The sequence below is a fragment of the Mytilus galloprovincialis genome, chromosome 13 (assembly GCF_965363235.1).
Source record: "Mytilus galloprovincialis chromosome 13, xbMytGall1.hap1.1, whole genome shotgun sequence".
In the NCBI taxonomy this organism is placed as follows: Eukaryota; Metazoa; Mollusca; class Bivalvia; order Mytilida; family Mytilidae; genus Mytilus; species Mytilus galloprovincialis.
In genome coordinates this window covers 7,642,243-7,659,720 of record NC_134850.1, presented here as the reverse complement: position 1 = coordinate 7,659,720, position 17,478 = coordinate 7,642,243, and the positions used below count along the sequence as shown (strand labels likewise).

The 17,478-nt window shown below is 32.0% G+C and overlaps 1 protein-coding gene across 1 annotated transcript in view; it reads right to left on the bottom strand.

Moving 5' to 3' along the window:
* Window positions 1–13,157: 13,157 nt before the first annotated feature.
* LOC143057385 (BLOC-2 complex member HPS3-like) overlaps window positions 13,158–17,478 on the bottom strand; it is a 35,792-nt gene continuing 31,471 nt past the window's right edge. Inside the window, exons 19-21 of the mRNA XM_076230690.1 lie at window positions 16,852–17,064; window positions 15,599–15,692; window positions 13,158–13,349 (exon numbers count right to left, since the gene is read on the bottom strand). Coding sequence (XP_076086805.1) covers window positions 13,168–13,349; window positions 15,599–15,692; window positions 16,852–17,064 — 489 coding nt within the window. The 3' untranslated portion in view covers window positions 13,158–13,167. The remainder of the gene's footprint in view (window positions 13,350–15,598; window positions 15,693–16,851; window positions 17,065–17,478) is intronic.

Here is a 17,478-nt window from a genome sequence, read left to right as displayed (position 1 = left end):
AGCATACCAGTTTTACTCACCTTTGCATTCAATTTACGGTATAACAAGTAAAAAGATCGGAAATCATTAGCGCCGTTAACTTATGGTTTACTAACATAAATTATGCTATAGCTAAATGACAAAGCAAGTGAATCATAGATATTGCCTCAGTGTAAATTTTACAGATATTTCCTTGCACTTGTTTTTGTTAGGAGAACGTATAATTGAATTTTCAATTGCGATGGACTCTGACGTGTGTCGTAAATAAGTTACTGTAAAATTGAATATTATAAATACATGTAATTAATCATTTGAATAAAAGACAACAAACAATTGATTAACTTATATTTGTTTGGATGTTTGTAAACAACAGGTAGGTAGTCTATTTCAGTCTGTTTACTATTTAATAGAATATGATTGGACAATAAATATTTCATTAATTTCATGTCATTCTTATTGTCCAATCAAATCCAAGTATATATAAAAACAGACATAAACTCCGCCTACCTATTGTTTGCAAACAACCAAGCAAACATAGCAAGTAAGTTGATCAATGTTTTGTTTTGCATACTTTTATAGAAGAACTGTAAGCAGTAGTTAGGCTTTTTGTTTCACTTTGATATTGTTTCGGATTACAAAAGTTGTCAAGCGACATCTTTTTATATATATTTTTTTTTAGTTTCCTATAAACTCTAAAATTTGGCATCAAATATATTTTAAAAATTATGATTGTCAGATAAAGCGTCAAAACTGTGTCCTGACTTATACTGATTTAATAGAATATTGGCGGATCAAAAATTTCTAGCAAACGCTCTGGGTTTTTTGAATTGCAAAGTGACATTTTGAGCCAAACGTACAAAAAATAGATTAGGGTTCAATCATTTAACTTCAAGGGAGTTATGATTTTTCTTAGTAAAAAAAAACCGTACAAAACAAAGATTAGGGTTAAATTATTTAACTTCAAGGGGGTATGATATTTCTTAGTCAGAAAATCAGTTTTGTGCGAACATGTTTATTTGACTTTTTGACGCGTTTTTAAATATTCAACACTATAATTTTGGGAAATTTATTTTTGTTATCTGCTTGACCAGAATAATTTTTTTTCAAATTGAAAAAATCTTCCCCTCCCTCTTGAAATTCAATAGGCGTTCCCTTAAATGTGTCTTTACAATCTTTTTGAAGAAATCGTTATAAAATAAAAATATACAAATATTTACATAGACTAAGTGTAAACAAAATTTTATAAACATTGGAATAGCAGACTTTTCATTATGATTGGAAGGATTATTGAAACCTTATGCTTGTTTGACCTGTAAGGATCAACAACACGAAAATGAATTAAAAAGATATGACAATGCAGAAAAAAGATGATAGACAATAAACATAAATGAATTTAAACAAAATCATAAATCATCGAGCGTTGTAGTTTTTTGCCGTATTGATCAAAATCGAATTTTGACGATTGTTGCAAATTGGCAATGCTATACTTATAAAATTGATACAACAAATTATGAGGTGCACCGCAAAGGTTAGCAGAGAACCTTCTCCATATGTGGCATCCGTTGGGTTGCCTATGTAAGTACCAAACCGGAAATAAGTCTATTTCATGGATGTTTCGGACGAGAATCAACTTACAATTTATCCAATATGAAGGTCCTGTAACAAAGGACGTACGTTATGAAGGTTGGGAAATGTAGGCTGCCACAGAAAATAAGAACCTATTGGAAATGGACATAAGTTTTGTCTCGCCACAGGTCACCTTATGACCCATCTGAAAGTTGTTGCAAGATGCAAAGGTTATGAACGTGCAGAGAACGTTGCACTTTCTACAAGATCCTTTCTGACCAGTCGACGGTGCGTACCTGAACCACAAGCAGAGTCAAACGGATTCCCCTCCGCGGTAAGGGTTTCATGGAAGAACACCTAAATGATCATGTTTCTATTCACAAGTTCCCCTTTAAAGAAAACAGTTTTTAGAAATAATTGTTATAAATCCTGCAAGTACCCAAGAGAGCTGATAATACACTCAGGGACTTACCCAATGTATTCCAAAATGATGAATAAATTCGTATGCCCAAATCCTTTTGATTGTTTGAAATAATAAAACGAAATGTGTATATAATATAGATATATTTTTATAATTTGTTATGGAAAGGAATTAGTTATTTCTGTGTAACCAAGTATAGCATAAGCTTGATTATAAAAATAAAAGAAGATGTGGTATGATTGCCAATGAGACAACTCTCCACAAGAGACCAAAATGACATAGAAATTAACAACTGTAGGTCACCGTACGGCCTTCAACAATGAACAAAGCCCATATCGCATAGTCAGCTATAACAATGTAAAACAATTTTTTAAACGAGAAAACTAACGGCTTAATTTATGTACAATAAATGAACGAGAAACAAATATGTAACACATAGGCAAATGACAACCACTGAATTACAGGCACATACATACAGAATGTTCCGGGTTAAACATGTTAGCGGGATCCCAACCCTCTCCCTAACTTGAGACGTTGGTATAACAGAACAACATATGAATGAACTATAACAATCAGTTGAAAAAGGCTTAACTTATCAGAAGGGAAAAATGCAAGTGGACTCGGACGGATATTTGTACATCACAACAACAAAAGACACTAGGTACAGATCTGAGAGTACTTGCAGTTAACTGACAGCTAGTTCAAAGCCTCTAACAACTAATAAAAAAATCATGTATCTAAGACTAAATTATCAATCCGTACACATCCATCATCCAATGGATTTAGTGTAAAGACATCATAAACAGTCAGAGAAAAACATGACCTTGTGTAAAGCCGAATTACAGGTACCGACAGATTTTAGATCCATGAATGAGTATATGTATATAACATTCAAGTGATGTTTAGTTGCTTTTAATTTACTGATAACAAAATCAATATTTATATCAATAAAAACAAAAGTCAATGATATTATTACAGTGTTGAATTGGTAACCTTTTAGAATAAGTTTATTTAAAAGATTGACATGTTTACCAGGATCGTTTCTAATTTTTTTGGCACGGTTAACAACATTCTCGTAAAAATGAGGATGTACTATCCCGTTTGAAATTAGTTTTTAGGTACAACTAAACTTCAAAACCAAAAATTTAGTAAAGGTAATTTATGGTATCGAAATCCCTGACGTAATAATTTACCATATATACATGTATAACGTTCGTTAAAATCAAAAACATCAAAACAGACACGGGCATAGCGAACGAGCAGTGAAATATAAACACCGTAAGATGGTGCCAAAGAAACATCACTATCTAAAAATGGAAAATTAACAATAGGGAACGAAAAATCTTCCCTTTTGTCGTAAATTTTAGTTTGGAGTTTCCCGTTTAAGACCGAAATATCTAAATCTATGAAAGAACAGTTACACTTCTTTGAATGAAACAAGTAAGAAGTGCTTTCTGTTAAAAAAAAATCTTCTGTTAAAAATAAACCCACATATTTACCCGCGCTACACATTAAATATTTATGTGCAAGTATGTCTCAATCTAACATGCGGAATATAACAACACCAAATCAATCAATACCGATAAACTGGTGTGAATAAGTCTGAATAAAATTAACGATTGACAAAATGAACATGTATGTGTTGTTACAACTAGTTTTATGCAATGTGGTGTGCTTTTAAAAGTTTATTAAACAAAATCTTTTTCAAATGAGGATTCCCTCTTAATTGCAAACATATATATACACTTCTTGTATTCAAAAGACTAAATTTGTTAACAGAAATTTGAATGGGAATAACTATAGGCTCTAAAGAGCCAGTGTCGGTCACCTTTGTCTTTGATCATATTAAATAAAGAACATACATAATAGATGAGAATAGAATTTATGAGAAAATTATGTTTTCAAATTGGTGATGATGATGTGTTTGTCAATCTTACTTTACTGAACATTCTTGCTGTTTACAATTTTCTCTATCTATAATGAACTTAGCTCAGTATTTTCAAATGACTGTTTTGGTCAAGTTGACTTATTTGTAGATCTTACTTTGCTATACATAATTGTTGTATGCAGTTTATCTTTATCTAAGAAAATATTGAAGACGATAACCAAAAACTGCAAAATTTTCTTAAAATTAATAATTCGGGGGCATCGGACACATTTTTTAAATTAGATAACCCAAGGATGATTGTGGCCAAATTTGGCAACATTTAGTTAAGAAGTTTCAGAGGAGAAGGTTTTTTAAAAGATTACTGAAATTCCGTGGAACCCAGTGTCTCGCCTACTTTTGCTGTAAATTGCAGGCTCAACAAAAATTAGGGAAACAATCAATAAAAATATTCCGCTTGATACTATCTTTTGATTTTAAGAAGCTTCTGTCCAAGTTTGGAAAAAATCTAGGATCGCTTATGAATCTAATAAATGTTTTAAAAACTTTAACTAGATGTATGTAATGTTAACTGTAAGAAAAACTAAGTCCATTGATAAGTAAAATACAGATACACAAGTACAAAATATTCACAAATTTCCTTCTAGATACTAGCTTTTGATCATAAACAAGCTTCTGTCCAAGTTTGGTACAAATTAAAAATAGTGTAAGAAAGTTTAAAAAACTTAACCACAAAGTGAATGTGTTGTTTCCTGGCAGAAAATCTAAGTCCATTTAAAGTAAAATACGGAAAAAATGGATTTATCGTTTTACAAAATTTACTTCTGGATATTATCTAATGATCATAAACAAGCTTCTGTTCAAGTTTGGTACAAACCAAGGATTGTTTAAGAAAGTTATAAAAATTTCAAAAACTTTATCCACAGAATAAATGTAATGTTTCCCCGCAGAAAAACTAAGTCCATTTATAAGTAAAATACGGAAAAAATGGAATTTTATTTTCACAAAATTTAATTCTGGATACTATCTTATGATCATAAACAAGCTTTTGTCCATATTTATTAGAAATCCAGTATGGTTTAAGAAAGTTATGAAAATTTCAAAAACTTTAACCACAGAGTGAATATTTGTGGACGCTGCCGACGACGACACCGACGACGACGGAATGTAGGATCGCTTAGTCTAGCTTTTTCGACTAAAGTCGAAGGCTCGACAAAAATGGTTAAAAATTTATTATAAAAGGCAACAACTCCTTAAGGGGTAAACTGAAAATTTTGGTCAAGTGACTTATTTGTAGATTTGACTTTGCTGGACATTATTGCTGTTTACAGTTTATCTCTATCTTTTATAATATTCAAGATAATAACCAAAGACTGCAAAATTTTCTTAAAATAACTAATTCGGGGGCAGCAACCCAATAACGGGTTATAGGAAAATTTCAGGGCAGATAGATCTTAAACAGATAAACGTATTAACCCCATGTCAGATTTGCTCTAAATGCTTTGGTTTCAGAGATATAAGCCAAAATCTACATTTTACCCCTATGTTCTATTTTTAGCCATGGCGGCCATCTTGGTTAGATGGCTGGGTCATCGGACATATTTTTTAAACTAGATATCCCAAAGATGATTGCGGCCAAGTTTTGTTATATTTGGCCCAGTAGTTTCAGAGGAGAAGATTTTTGTAAAAGTTTACGGACGACGGACGCCAGACGCCAAGTGATGAGAAGAGCTCACTTGGCCCTTTAGGCCAGGTGAGCTATAAAAAGTATTTCTTTTTCTAATTAAGAGTTTTTCACAATGTTGTAAGCCACTCACTTATAGGTGTACTGATTAGTTACAGATGTTTATTGCATTTATTACATTATAGGCCTAACTTGAATACCTTTTATATATTTCTTTGTCTATTTCATATTCTGGTTGTGTTTTTTTTTTTTTTTTTTTAGGGGGGGGGGGCGCGAATGATCTTGCAAATCCTTAATTGATCATTTATTTTTCAGTCATTTTTTTACATAAATCACTTCATGCAGTGTAGATCAAATGTAATAGGCGATGAAATCTACCATTTCTATAAATCCAACACCTAATACATCTAAGATATACATTTATATATATTAGATGTTGGATAATAAATTGTTTAAATAAGGCCTTCGAAAATAGTGGAATTAATTACTATTGGAGTGTCAAAAACTAGTTGGAAGTACCTGATAAATTGCATGCTTATATTGGTGATTTTGAATCTGTTGATTTTTTCTACCCCATATACCACTTTGCCTCACATTCTCATTAAGAAAAATCCACACACCTAATTAAATGGGCATTTAAAAAGTCAGAATGTGAATATATATGTTCAAACTCTTTTAGGGAATTTTTTAGTAGCAATAAACAAAAAAACTATGTCAATTGGTCATGCTTTGATACTATATCTGCCCTTGAATTTTTACTAGATAACATTTTGTGTTCGCTTTGGAGATTCCGTATATCGTCAGGTTATCGGTATTCCAATGGGGACTAACTGTGCACCACTTATTGCGGACCTGTTTTTGTATTGCTATGAGTTACAATCTATGACAAAAATCAGCAAAGACCCATCAAAACAACATCTGATACACAAATTTAATAATACTTTTAGATATTTGGATGATATTTTGGCTCTCAATAATGACGACTTCAGTATGTATACTAAAGAAATTTATCCTGTTGAACTTTAAATAGTGCTAATACTAACAATGACCACTGCCCTTTCCTCGATCTTGATATCTATTTCATTAACGGAAAGCTACATACTTAAATTTATGATAAAAGAGATGATTTCTCATTTCCTATCGTTAATTATTCATTTTTAGATGGTGACGTTCCCTTATCACCATCTTACGTTGTTTATATATCTCAACTTGTACGATTCGCTCGTGTATGTAATAATGTTTTAGATTTTAACGGGAGAAATTTATGTATTAATGAAAAATTATTACACTAGGCTTTTCGTTATCGCAAATCAGTCAAAACATTTACTAAATTTTATCATCGGTATAAGGACATCATTTGTAAATATAGCTCAACATGCAGACTTCTTATACGTTCAGGTATTTCACATCCAATATTTTATGAAAATATTCTTTATAAAGCACAAAAATGTCAGTATTCACCTCAGAAGCTAACAAAATCTCTAAATAATCTTATTCAGATGGGATATAGGTACGATACTGTTGTTAGGTCATGAAAGATTGCATATTGTGGCGTTAATATTGATTCACTTATAGGGTCTTTGCATCGGAACTAAACACATTTATTTAAAAACCAGTTGTTGGAATGACACGGGTTGTGTTCTCATATATGTTATGATGGTATAATACTAAACCCCTCACGGGAAGGATTGCGCCTGTTATTCATATGATGAAGACATAATCTTTCAATCAGTTTAATTAAAATCTGGAGCTGGCATGTCAGTTAACTGCTAGTAGTCTGATGTTATTTATATATTATTTTTATCGTTTGAATGGTTTTTCACTGGTTATTTTGTGACCTTTTTAGCTTGCTGTTCAGTGTGAGCTACGGCTACGTGCTAAAGACCATTTTTTTGTTTACCTATAATGGTTAACTTTTATGTATTGTGACTTGGAGGGAAAGTTGTCGTATTGCCACATCTTCTTATATCTATATTGAATGAACTGCTCCAAAAAATATACCCAACTTTTTCATTGTTTATATGTGCATATTTACACAGATATAAGAATTATAAGGATATGTATCTTGATGTATAAATTTTTGAAGATTTAGTAGCTAACCTGTGCTACTTGTTATCATGGAGGTCAGTGCCTTATGAAAGTTCTCATCTTTCAAAATTGGCTTATTCTGTAATAAAGCATTGTGAGGCTAATTAAAAGCTTTTATAACTAAATAATGAAGGGCTGATAAAGGCCTTTCCTATTTAAATTTCCTTAAATTTCGGTATTATTGTTATTATGCTTCTAATAGGAGATGTTAAGGAGGGACGAAAGATACTAGAGGGACAGTCAAGTAAGTTAGGTCAGCTACTCATCACAATTTCTTGAATAAAACAAACTGTCTGGATAAAACTACTAATGTTTACCAATTGATGACATATTCGAATAATATGAAAAATAAGTTGATATTTTCTTTTGAACTTGAAATTTTCTTGCAGATGTTACTGTGCCTACTAGAATAAAGATAGATATTGAAATGTGTAATTCATTCACATCTAAAGTTTGTTTCGAAAAGTGTGTCATAGCTGGTAACAAGATTATTATTGCTAAAGAGGGCATAGGATTGGAAATCTTTAAAACAGATGGCACTCTTGACAGAACTATTGACCACAAAAGAGGGGTAAAACATCTGACTGTAATAGACAGTAATACAGTAGTTTGCTCATATGATGATCTTTATTTAGCTGTTTTGGATCTTAATACAGAAGACGTGAAAAAAGAAATCAAGATCGTTGCTAAAGGTCTAGTCAACGAAATAGCTTATGAAGATGGATTGCTGTATAATGTTATTTTTGGTGAGAGGATTTCCCAAAATTCTAACGATGAAGAACAAAGGATTATTGTAATTGATTTATCAGGGAAACAAATTCGGAATTTTTTTGTCTCGTCGTATCGTAATGTTAAAACATCTATTGCCACTGATTCAAATAGTATTTTCAGCATTTCAAGACATAATGTAGTATTTTGTTATGATTTAAAGGGAGTTTTTAAATGGACGTTTAAAGATGACAAACCGTGCCATCTAACAGCCATAGCAACATATGAAGATGGCCAATTATTTGTAGTCATAAAAAACAATATTTTTGTATTGTCAGCCGATGGAAAATCGCTTGATGTTGTATTAGAATGTTCAAAGAAAATAAGTGGTATTTATTACGAAAAGACACTTAAGCTGCTGATGTTATATGATGAAAAAAATGTATTTCTTTATCGGGTTAATCATTGACATTTTCCGTATTTAGAACTTGTAAATTTCAATATCAGAATGCTGTTTGTGCTTTTTTAATGCTTTTGTTAGTTTGCACATCATTCATTTATTCATTTTATCTCTGCGTAGTTGTATCACTTTTCAACAATTATTTTTAATTTACATAGATATAAGACCTTTAGTAAGTCTTTAACAAGAGTGGGCACGCTAAAATATCTCGCCTTCGTAATTAATCATTGATTTTATGTTGATAGTCCTTTTAATATATAAAGCTTGACTACAATACATGTAATCTTTACAATCGTCATATACACCAAATATGCTTTAAATATAGCTGACCTGTTGCACATCTAATAAATAAACATAACCAGGAAACTTTACATTAATCAATGAACTATGTAAATGAGATTAAGGACAGATGATCACTGCTAGACAAACATGTATGTCTTACATCAATAATGCTTTTAATAAAGTTGATTTATTGCACATGTATACTGCTATTGCCTTTATCTAAAAACAAACAGTTTATGTTTGGATGTGGTTGATAAGTGTTTGAATGGTTTTACACTAGTCATTGTTGGGGCCCTTTTTAGCTTGCTGTTTGGTGTGAGCCAAGGCTCCGTGTTAAAAACGGTACTTTGACCTATCATGGTTTACTTTTACAAATTGTGATTGGATGGAGAGATTGGTATTCAAACCACATCGTCTTACATCTATTTATTTTTACCTTACGTTTGACCAATGAACCATAAAATTATCATAATGCATACAGTATTAGTAAAACAGACAAACACACAAAAGGTACGCATATACCTAATATAGATATCTTATAACTCATAATAAGGGAGAAATTAACATTACAAAAAATCTTGTTTTCAAGTAGTCACAGAACCATGAAAATGATGTCAAGGAAAATGGACGTGTGACAGATGGAAACTTAAATTCGTAACATGAAGCATCTATATGCAAAGTATGAAGCATTCAGGTCTTCACCTTCCAAAATATAAAGTTTTTAAGAAGTTAGCTAACACCGCAGCCGTAGTATCCGTCCATCCGCCTCCAGATCACTATTCCTATTTCGAGCTGTCTGCGACAAAAGTTGCAGGCTCGACAAAAACTAGAAACTGGTGATTCAGATTCCGAAATTTAGAAAGTGAAACAAGCACAAGTACGTCGTCTGAGAAACTACCGGAGGCTATTTGTAATTTTAATGTTGTTTTTGGCACGGCTTTTTTAAACTTTTGGTCCTCGATGCTGTTCAACTTTGTACTTGTTTCGGCTTTCAAACATTTGTATCTGGACGTCACTGGTGAGTCTTGTGTTGACAAAATGCACTTCTGGCGTATTACAATTTTTTTTTAACTTGTTGCCTTTTGTTAGCTATTATTCGTGTGTTTCTTTGTCAATTGTGTTCTATTTATTTATATTGTAGTCCTGTAATGTTGTGTTGTCATTTTAATGTTATATTTCACATGGCCATAAAAGAGGGAGGTTTGGCATGCCACACAACCAAGTTCAACCAACCATTTTTTCCTTTAAAAATGTCCTGTACCAAGTCAGGAATATGGCCATTGTTATATAGTTCGTTTCTGTGTGTGTTACATTTTAACGTTGTGTTTCCGTTGTGTCATTTGTTTTCTCTTATTTTTGAGTGTGAATATTCACATTACTATAAGACGTGTCACGGTACTTATCTATCCCAAATTCATGTATTTGGTTTTGATGTTATATTTGTTATTTTCAAAGGATTTTGTCTAATGCTTAGTGTGTGTGTGCGTGTGTGTGTGTGTGTGTGTGTTACATTTTAATGTTGTGTCGTTGTTCTCTTATATTTAATGCCTTTCCCTCAGTTTTAGTTTATTACTCCTATTTTGTTATTTGTCCATGGATTTATGAGTTTTGAACAGCGGTATACTACTGTTGCCTTTATTTGTAGAAGTGTCAACTATTGTTGGTAAATAATATCTTGAATCAGGCTTCTTACCGTGGTTTAACTTGCAAAATATTTAATTCGTGGATTGCTGTGTGGATATATAACTTAAAGACTCCCTAGAGAAGTAATAAGACAGTTTTGTCTCGAATCAGTCAGGGATATTTATAATTATCCCACTACTACCTGTATTATTGACAGTGCTGAAATATTTATTCTGTTCTTGGTTTCTTGTTCTCGATTCTGATCGGGTTGTTGTCTCTTTGACACATTCCCCATTTCCAATCTCACTATTTTACTAAGAGACTAACTAATTTAAGATGAAGGAGTGAAACGTACAGCAATTTCATAATACACCTGAATATTTAGTATGCCTATCTCACCATCAACAAATTATATTCAAATCAAAAGTTTTTGGCGGTCATGCTAGAGACAAGTTTATAGAAGAAAAGGGAAGATGCAAGAATTATTTGCTTCCAGGTGACGAGATTATAACAGACCGTGGCTTTAAAATAGACGATTTATTGTTTTCAATGCTTGTCAAGTTGAACATTTCAGTGTTCACAAAACACAAACCTCAGTTAAGTACGGATGGTGTTACTAGTACCTACTCAAGAAGGATTGTCAGAGTACGAATACATGCTGATACCTTATTGTGACGACTCAAGGTATTCAAAGTGGGACAGTGTCTATTTCATTCTTTAACAGATTGGTGACATTTTACGTATATGTTCTGCCTTGGTTAATTTACGGTCAGATCTGATCGGAGATACATATGAAATTTATGAGTGAAACTTGTTTGTTATGTTTTCTCTTTTTTGTTAATCAGGTTTGGTATACACTGTACATGTATATGTAAGTCATTGAAGATCACCCATTACATGCTTTAATTGCTATAGACTCTAGATGATTTAGAGGTTGATGTATATTGTATTATGATTTTATTATATTATAGATCCATTAATTGTTGGTTACTTTTTTTAGTGGCAAATAGTTTATGTTTATTAATGAAATGCACATTTTACCCCTAGGGGTAGAAAGCATATACAAACAATACAATACAAATATATACACAATGGAAAAATTAACATATTAAACATTATATATTAAACATATACATGCATTGAAAAGACATCTGTGCTTCTCCCTAGACATCTTTTGATTATTTTATGGACTCTCCCTCTTTGTATTAACCTTGGTGTTAGTTTTGTTTTTGTCAATCCTATTTCGTAATAAGGTGTCCCTTACATTGATACATACATTGTATCCCACATCTCAACTTATTCATAATTTATAATAAAACTTTCATCGCAATACATTAATACATCAATTAAAGAGTAAAGGGCTAAGTTCGAGGTATTGAAAACTTTAAACTTGGACACCTTTTTATATGAATAAATGGTTGCATGATTTAAGATAGTTTATTCTTGTTATCTGATGTATCATGTAAAGGAATGAAACAGTTACAACTCACAAGCAATTTAAATGTCCATTAAAATAGCAAAGGGTTCTTTGTGATAAACCAGACCACACAACTATGGAGATTATCAGAGTTAGAAAATTAAGCAATTAGTTGACATATTTCTGACTGAATAGATATAAGAAGCTGTGGTATGAGTGTCAATGAGACAACTCTCCATCCAAGTCACAATTTGTAAAAGAAAATCAATTGTAGGTCAAAGTATGGTCTTCAACATGGAGCCTTGGTTCACACCGAACAGCAAGCTATAAAGGGCCCCTTCAATGACCAGTGTAAAACCATTCAAACAGGAAAAGAGATGGTCTAATCTATATGAAAAACAAGAAATGAGAAACACTTCTGAACCACACCAACAAACGACAACTACTGAACATCAGATTACTGGCTTAGGACAAGTGCAAACAAATGCTGTGGGTTTTAAACAATTTAAAAGGTACCAACCTTTACCCTTACCTGAAACAAAAGTGTAACATCACAACATAGAAAGACAGACTACAAAATATCATTTGAAATTGCTTAACAATCAAAAGACATATTAACAGAAGTGAATATACACTGAACAGTTAAATTTGATACATTGTTGATGCTGCTAGAAACAGCAAGCCTTAGTACTGTGTTTTTAACTTTATCTAGGCCAGACAAAAGTAAAATTTGGGGTAATACAACATTTTCTTTTGCATATTTGTTTTATATCCTTTTCTGTCTTCTATCATTAGTTTCCTCCCCTTGAATGGCGTAGTTAAAAATAATTTGACGCAAACAGAAAATATTATGTATTTGCAAAAACACTCGACATCATAATATAAATTATACAAAATTGTTCATTTAAATGAATATTCTTACAATTGAATTGCATCCCTGTCTTAAAATTTGCATATTTTATTACTGACCTAGACAGTTTTTGTTTTGCTATTTTGTGATGAAGAAAATCCCTGATCTACCTGAAACTGATGTGACCTAGCTTACATTATTTTGCTATGATGTAGTTGATTGGAGTTGTCGGCCTTTGTTCTTTATTACTTGTATTAGATTATCCTGTTTTTGTTTTTCACAGTTCATGGATATGTATGGTAGAAAAAAAAGAAAATTTCCATTGTCTGGTAACAAATTTAAAAATTCTTCTGGTCCTGTTGTTCTTGCTAGGAAGTCAAGTATATCTAAAAATTTAAAAAAAAAAGTTTAGGAATAATCAAAATAAATATGGTATTTTGTTCAGTCTTTATCAAAAAAATTTCATTTGGTCCTCAATTATTATTACTATATAAAGAGATTCTTAGTTTTGATCAAATTCATGTTACAGAACTAACTTTAAAGATTAAATCTCATGATACTACTTTTTCAACCTCTACACAGTTCAACTGGCTGCATTGTTTTATTAACTCTGGTTGTTTTTTTTGGGGTTCTCAAATGCTTCATATTTTTTACTTAATGTGAACAGAAATCTTTATCATACATTCTATGAAAAAACAGAAGGCTAATTTGAGCTCATGTCAAAAGTATTTTCCCCAGGTGTATACTGTAAATTCGGAAATCATTACTGAGAATAATTATAAATTCTGAGCCAGAAATATTTTTAACCAGATTTGTCTTTTTGAATAATTTTGTAAAGCTTACAAAAAACAACTTCACAATTTCTGGTAAAGTCAATTTTTGGATAGTAATGACTTATATATATAAAGATTTAATTGGTTTTAAGGATCCGCATCAATTAATTCACTTGTCCCTTTTCTAGGTTTTGACTTTGAGTGTTACTGGTGATGTTCAATCCAGAAAAAGGAGTAAATGTGTATGCATACTTTTGATTAATCGTTAAAGGCATACATGTCAACCTCTGACAATGGGAAATCATGTCATGACATGACATGACATGTCAAAAAGCGTGTAAAAACGCGTGACGTAGATGCGGACTTGTTAATATGAATGTGGTAATGTTCATAATTTCATACCAATTTGTGAATATAAAAAAACAATATATACTCTACTGTGAACTTTTATTGTATTAAACAGTGGTCTGTTATGTTGCTTTTAAAGCACCACCACTTGACACATATTCAAAAAAACTGCCAGTTTCAAATTTATTTACATTTATTTGATAACAGCACACAATACAAATGTAACATAGTCAAGTTCTGATCAGAATTCAGTGTCAATTTCTTTATAATTAAAAAGGCTCTCCCACAGTAGGAATTGATATTTGACTGAATTAGCTTCATCAAGATTTGAAAGAATGTCATAATGCTTTGGTTTTTTTGGCAATGTAAAATGTCATCTATTATCTCTGTCATTGCTCCCATTGCTATTGCCTGGTTAAAACTGGGTAGTTCATCAGAAGAAAGCTGGTACAATGAGAGCTGATCCAACAGTTCTGTGATATTTTTCTCCCTATGGCCTGTAGAATTCTGTTGCCGTGTTGGCTAGATTTGAAACTGAAATTGAAAAAGAAAAATGTTTTATAAATTTGACTTCCATTAGATAAACATGTTAAATGCTTATTCAAATAGCTACATTGTATTTCTCCTCTCACATGTATTGTTTTTTTATCATTGCAACATAGAATGCACAAATTATGCGTTACTTGTCACTCGATCATTTAAACTCGAACTCCATAATTTATAAATCTTGAATCTTGCCGTACACATCGTTTTGGCTGAACAATCGACACTTTAGACGACGGTACAGGCCCTGAAAGTGACCTCTTTCTGTGCACATTTCCCCTATAAACTGAATTTAAAACAAAGCCACAAAATCGTTAAAACTAATCACAAACTACTTACCTTTTACTGTTGTCCATGATATAGAAAAATAAACAAATGGCAGCCAAACTACTTCGAATTTTTCGGTATTTATCACGGAATAAGGAAAAAACCCGAGAATAGCGATATCACTAACGACCAAAAAAATGAAAAGAACGAAAAAGCGTGTAATTGCGTGTAAAGTGGTGAAAAGCGTGTACACGCCATGTGACAAAATCCTCGCGTGTAAACCGTTGAAAAAGCGTGTATTACACGCGAATATCATGTCACTTGACATGTATGGTTAAAGGAAGAGGCAGACTGATATAATACGGAAACTATAAAAATAAGATAATGTGGTATGATTGGCAATGTGACAACTCTCCACAAGAGACCAAATGACACAGAAATTATTAACTAGAGGTCATTGTATGACCTTCAACAATGAGTAAATCCTGTACAGCATAGTCAGGTATAAAAGGGAAAACTAATGTCCTAATTTATGTAACAAAAGACAACCACTGAATGACAGGCTCCTGCCTTGAGACAGACACATACAAAATGTGGCAGGGTTAAACTTGTTTTTGTTGAACAGGTTATTTCCTAAAAGCAGACCTTGTTAGTTATAATTATTATTATATGTTGTGCCAAATTGACACATTGACATAAATTACCTTTCAATGACTGGAGATAAACTGGTTCATTGTCATCTGGTTTCCCTATCTGATGTTGGAGAGCTCTGTATACACTGTCTAAAACTATTTTTCTCTGCAATGTAAATATAAACAGCCTTATTTTTATATTATTTGTCCAAAGGGTATAACATAAATTTGTGGGGGAGTAATACATGTACCAACAATCCATAGTATGTCAAATCTGGTTGCATACGAAAAAGGGTAGGAAAAAAATTGAGTTTGACAATTGCAGTAAAATAATTCTGAGTCATAAACATATATCTTGGGTGATTTAAAGCACCATTATTTATTTTTATTTTGGTGAAACTGTAAAACATTTAATAAAACTTGAGCTAACATGGTTTTAAAGCTTGTGCACAGGGGGACAAAGAGTGACAATTTGATTGGTTAACTTCAAGTGATGGTTATTTTCTTTTATACTGCACTTACGTTCTATTTGAGCAGTCAAAATGTGTTGACTGTATATTTCTATGTCATATACAGTCACTGACCCGATATTACTTTTCCTCATGAATATTTAAATAGAAATTGACGAAATAATATTGAATTATTCATACGACCTTTTCAACCTGTTCTTGTTTCAAATGCATACAACGATGCGTGGAACGACTCAACATTGTTTCTTTTGCAATATTATTGGAAAAACATATTTCATTTGTTATTATTTTGAAACCTATAAATCATTATGTTTTATGCTTATGGTTGATATTTATGTCCATACTCAAACTATTTCGTTCACCATCGAGTGTTGGTTTCAACAGGTGAATGTAAATTTCATTGTGTTGTATATTTATCCGTGAGTATGATGCGAGGCCTTTTTAAAGGGTATTTCCCCCAATATTTAAATCAAATAAATAACCTTAACGCATTCAACAACAATTGAAAATGTTTTTTTCAGATTGCAGTATAAAGACAATAATAGTGCATTGACTTGACATATCAACAATATAAGGATTCGGCCTGAAACGGGGAAAAAGCTCGGCACAGCCTCGCATTTCCCCGTTTCTAAGCCTCATCCTTATATCGTTGATATGTCAAGTCAATGCACTATTATTGTCTATATATTCATTCTGTGACTATCATTGCAGGCAAGACAAAAATCAAATATGAGAATGTGACTCAAATCAGTCAATATGAATTTGACCCGTAAAGGCACACAAATTACACTGCAAGAATAAAAAAAATATATAATTCATTCCAATCAGGGAACTAAAACTGTATCCCATGCTTACCTGTTCCCTGTCAGAACTCATTACACATTTCCCAAACTCCAAAATAACTGTAGGATATTTCTGAACCAAAATATCTGTTGCCCTCTGCTTGTTAGTTTTTAACAGTACCAATATCAGTATAGAATCCTGACCAGGAACCAGATTGTCTTGATCCAACAATTCTAATGCTCTGTTCAATAAACTTTCACTTGCTTTAGGAAAACATAACAAACTCTGAAAAGATCAGACAAATATATAAATGCAGGAACATATTTAATGTTAGATGAACTGTTTCCAGATAAATGTAAGTAAGATAAAAGATCAGACACATATAAATGTCAGTAAGATAAAAGATCAGACACATATAAATGTCAGTAAGATAAAAGATCAGACACATATAAATGTCAGTAAGATAAAAGATCAGACACATATAAATGTCAGTAAGATAAAAGATCAGACACATATAATTCTAATGCAACATAGTTGTAACGTTCATTTTGATTGGATAACGTCACTTATTTACATGGCATCAATTGACAATTGATGCTATGGGACGTACGCGCAAGCGCAGACGGCATATGACAAATTCTAAATACATGTTTTAATGTTGTATTCTGTCAGTTTCATTAGAATGGAGATAACAATATT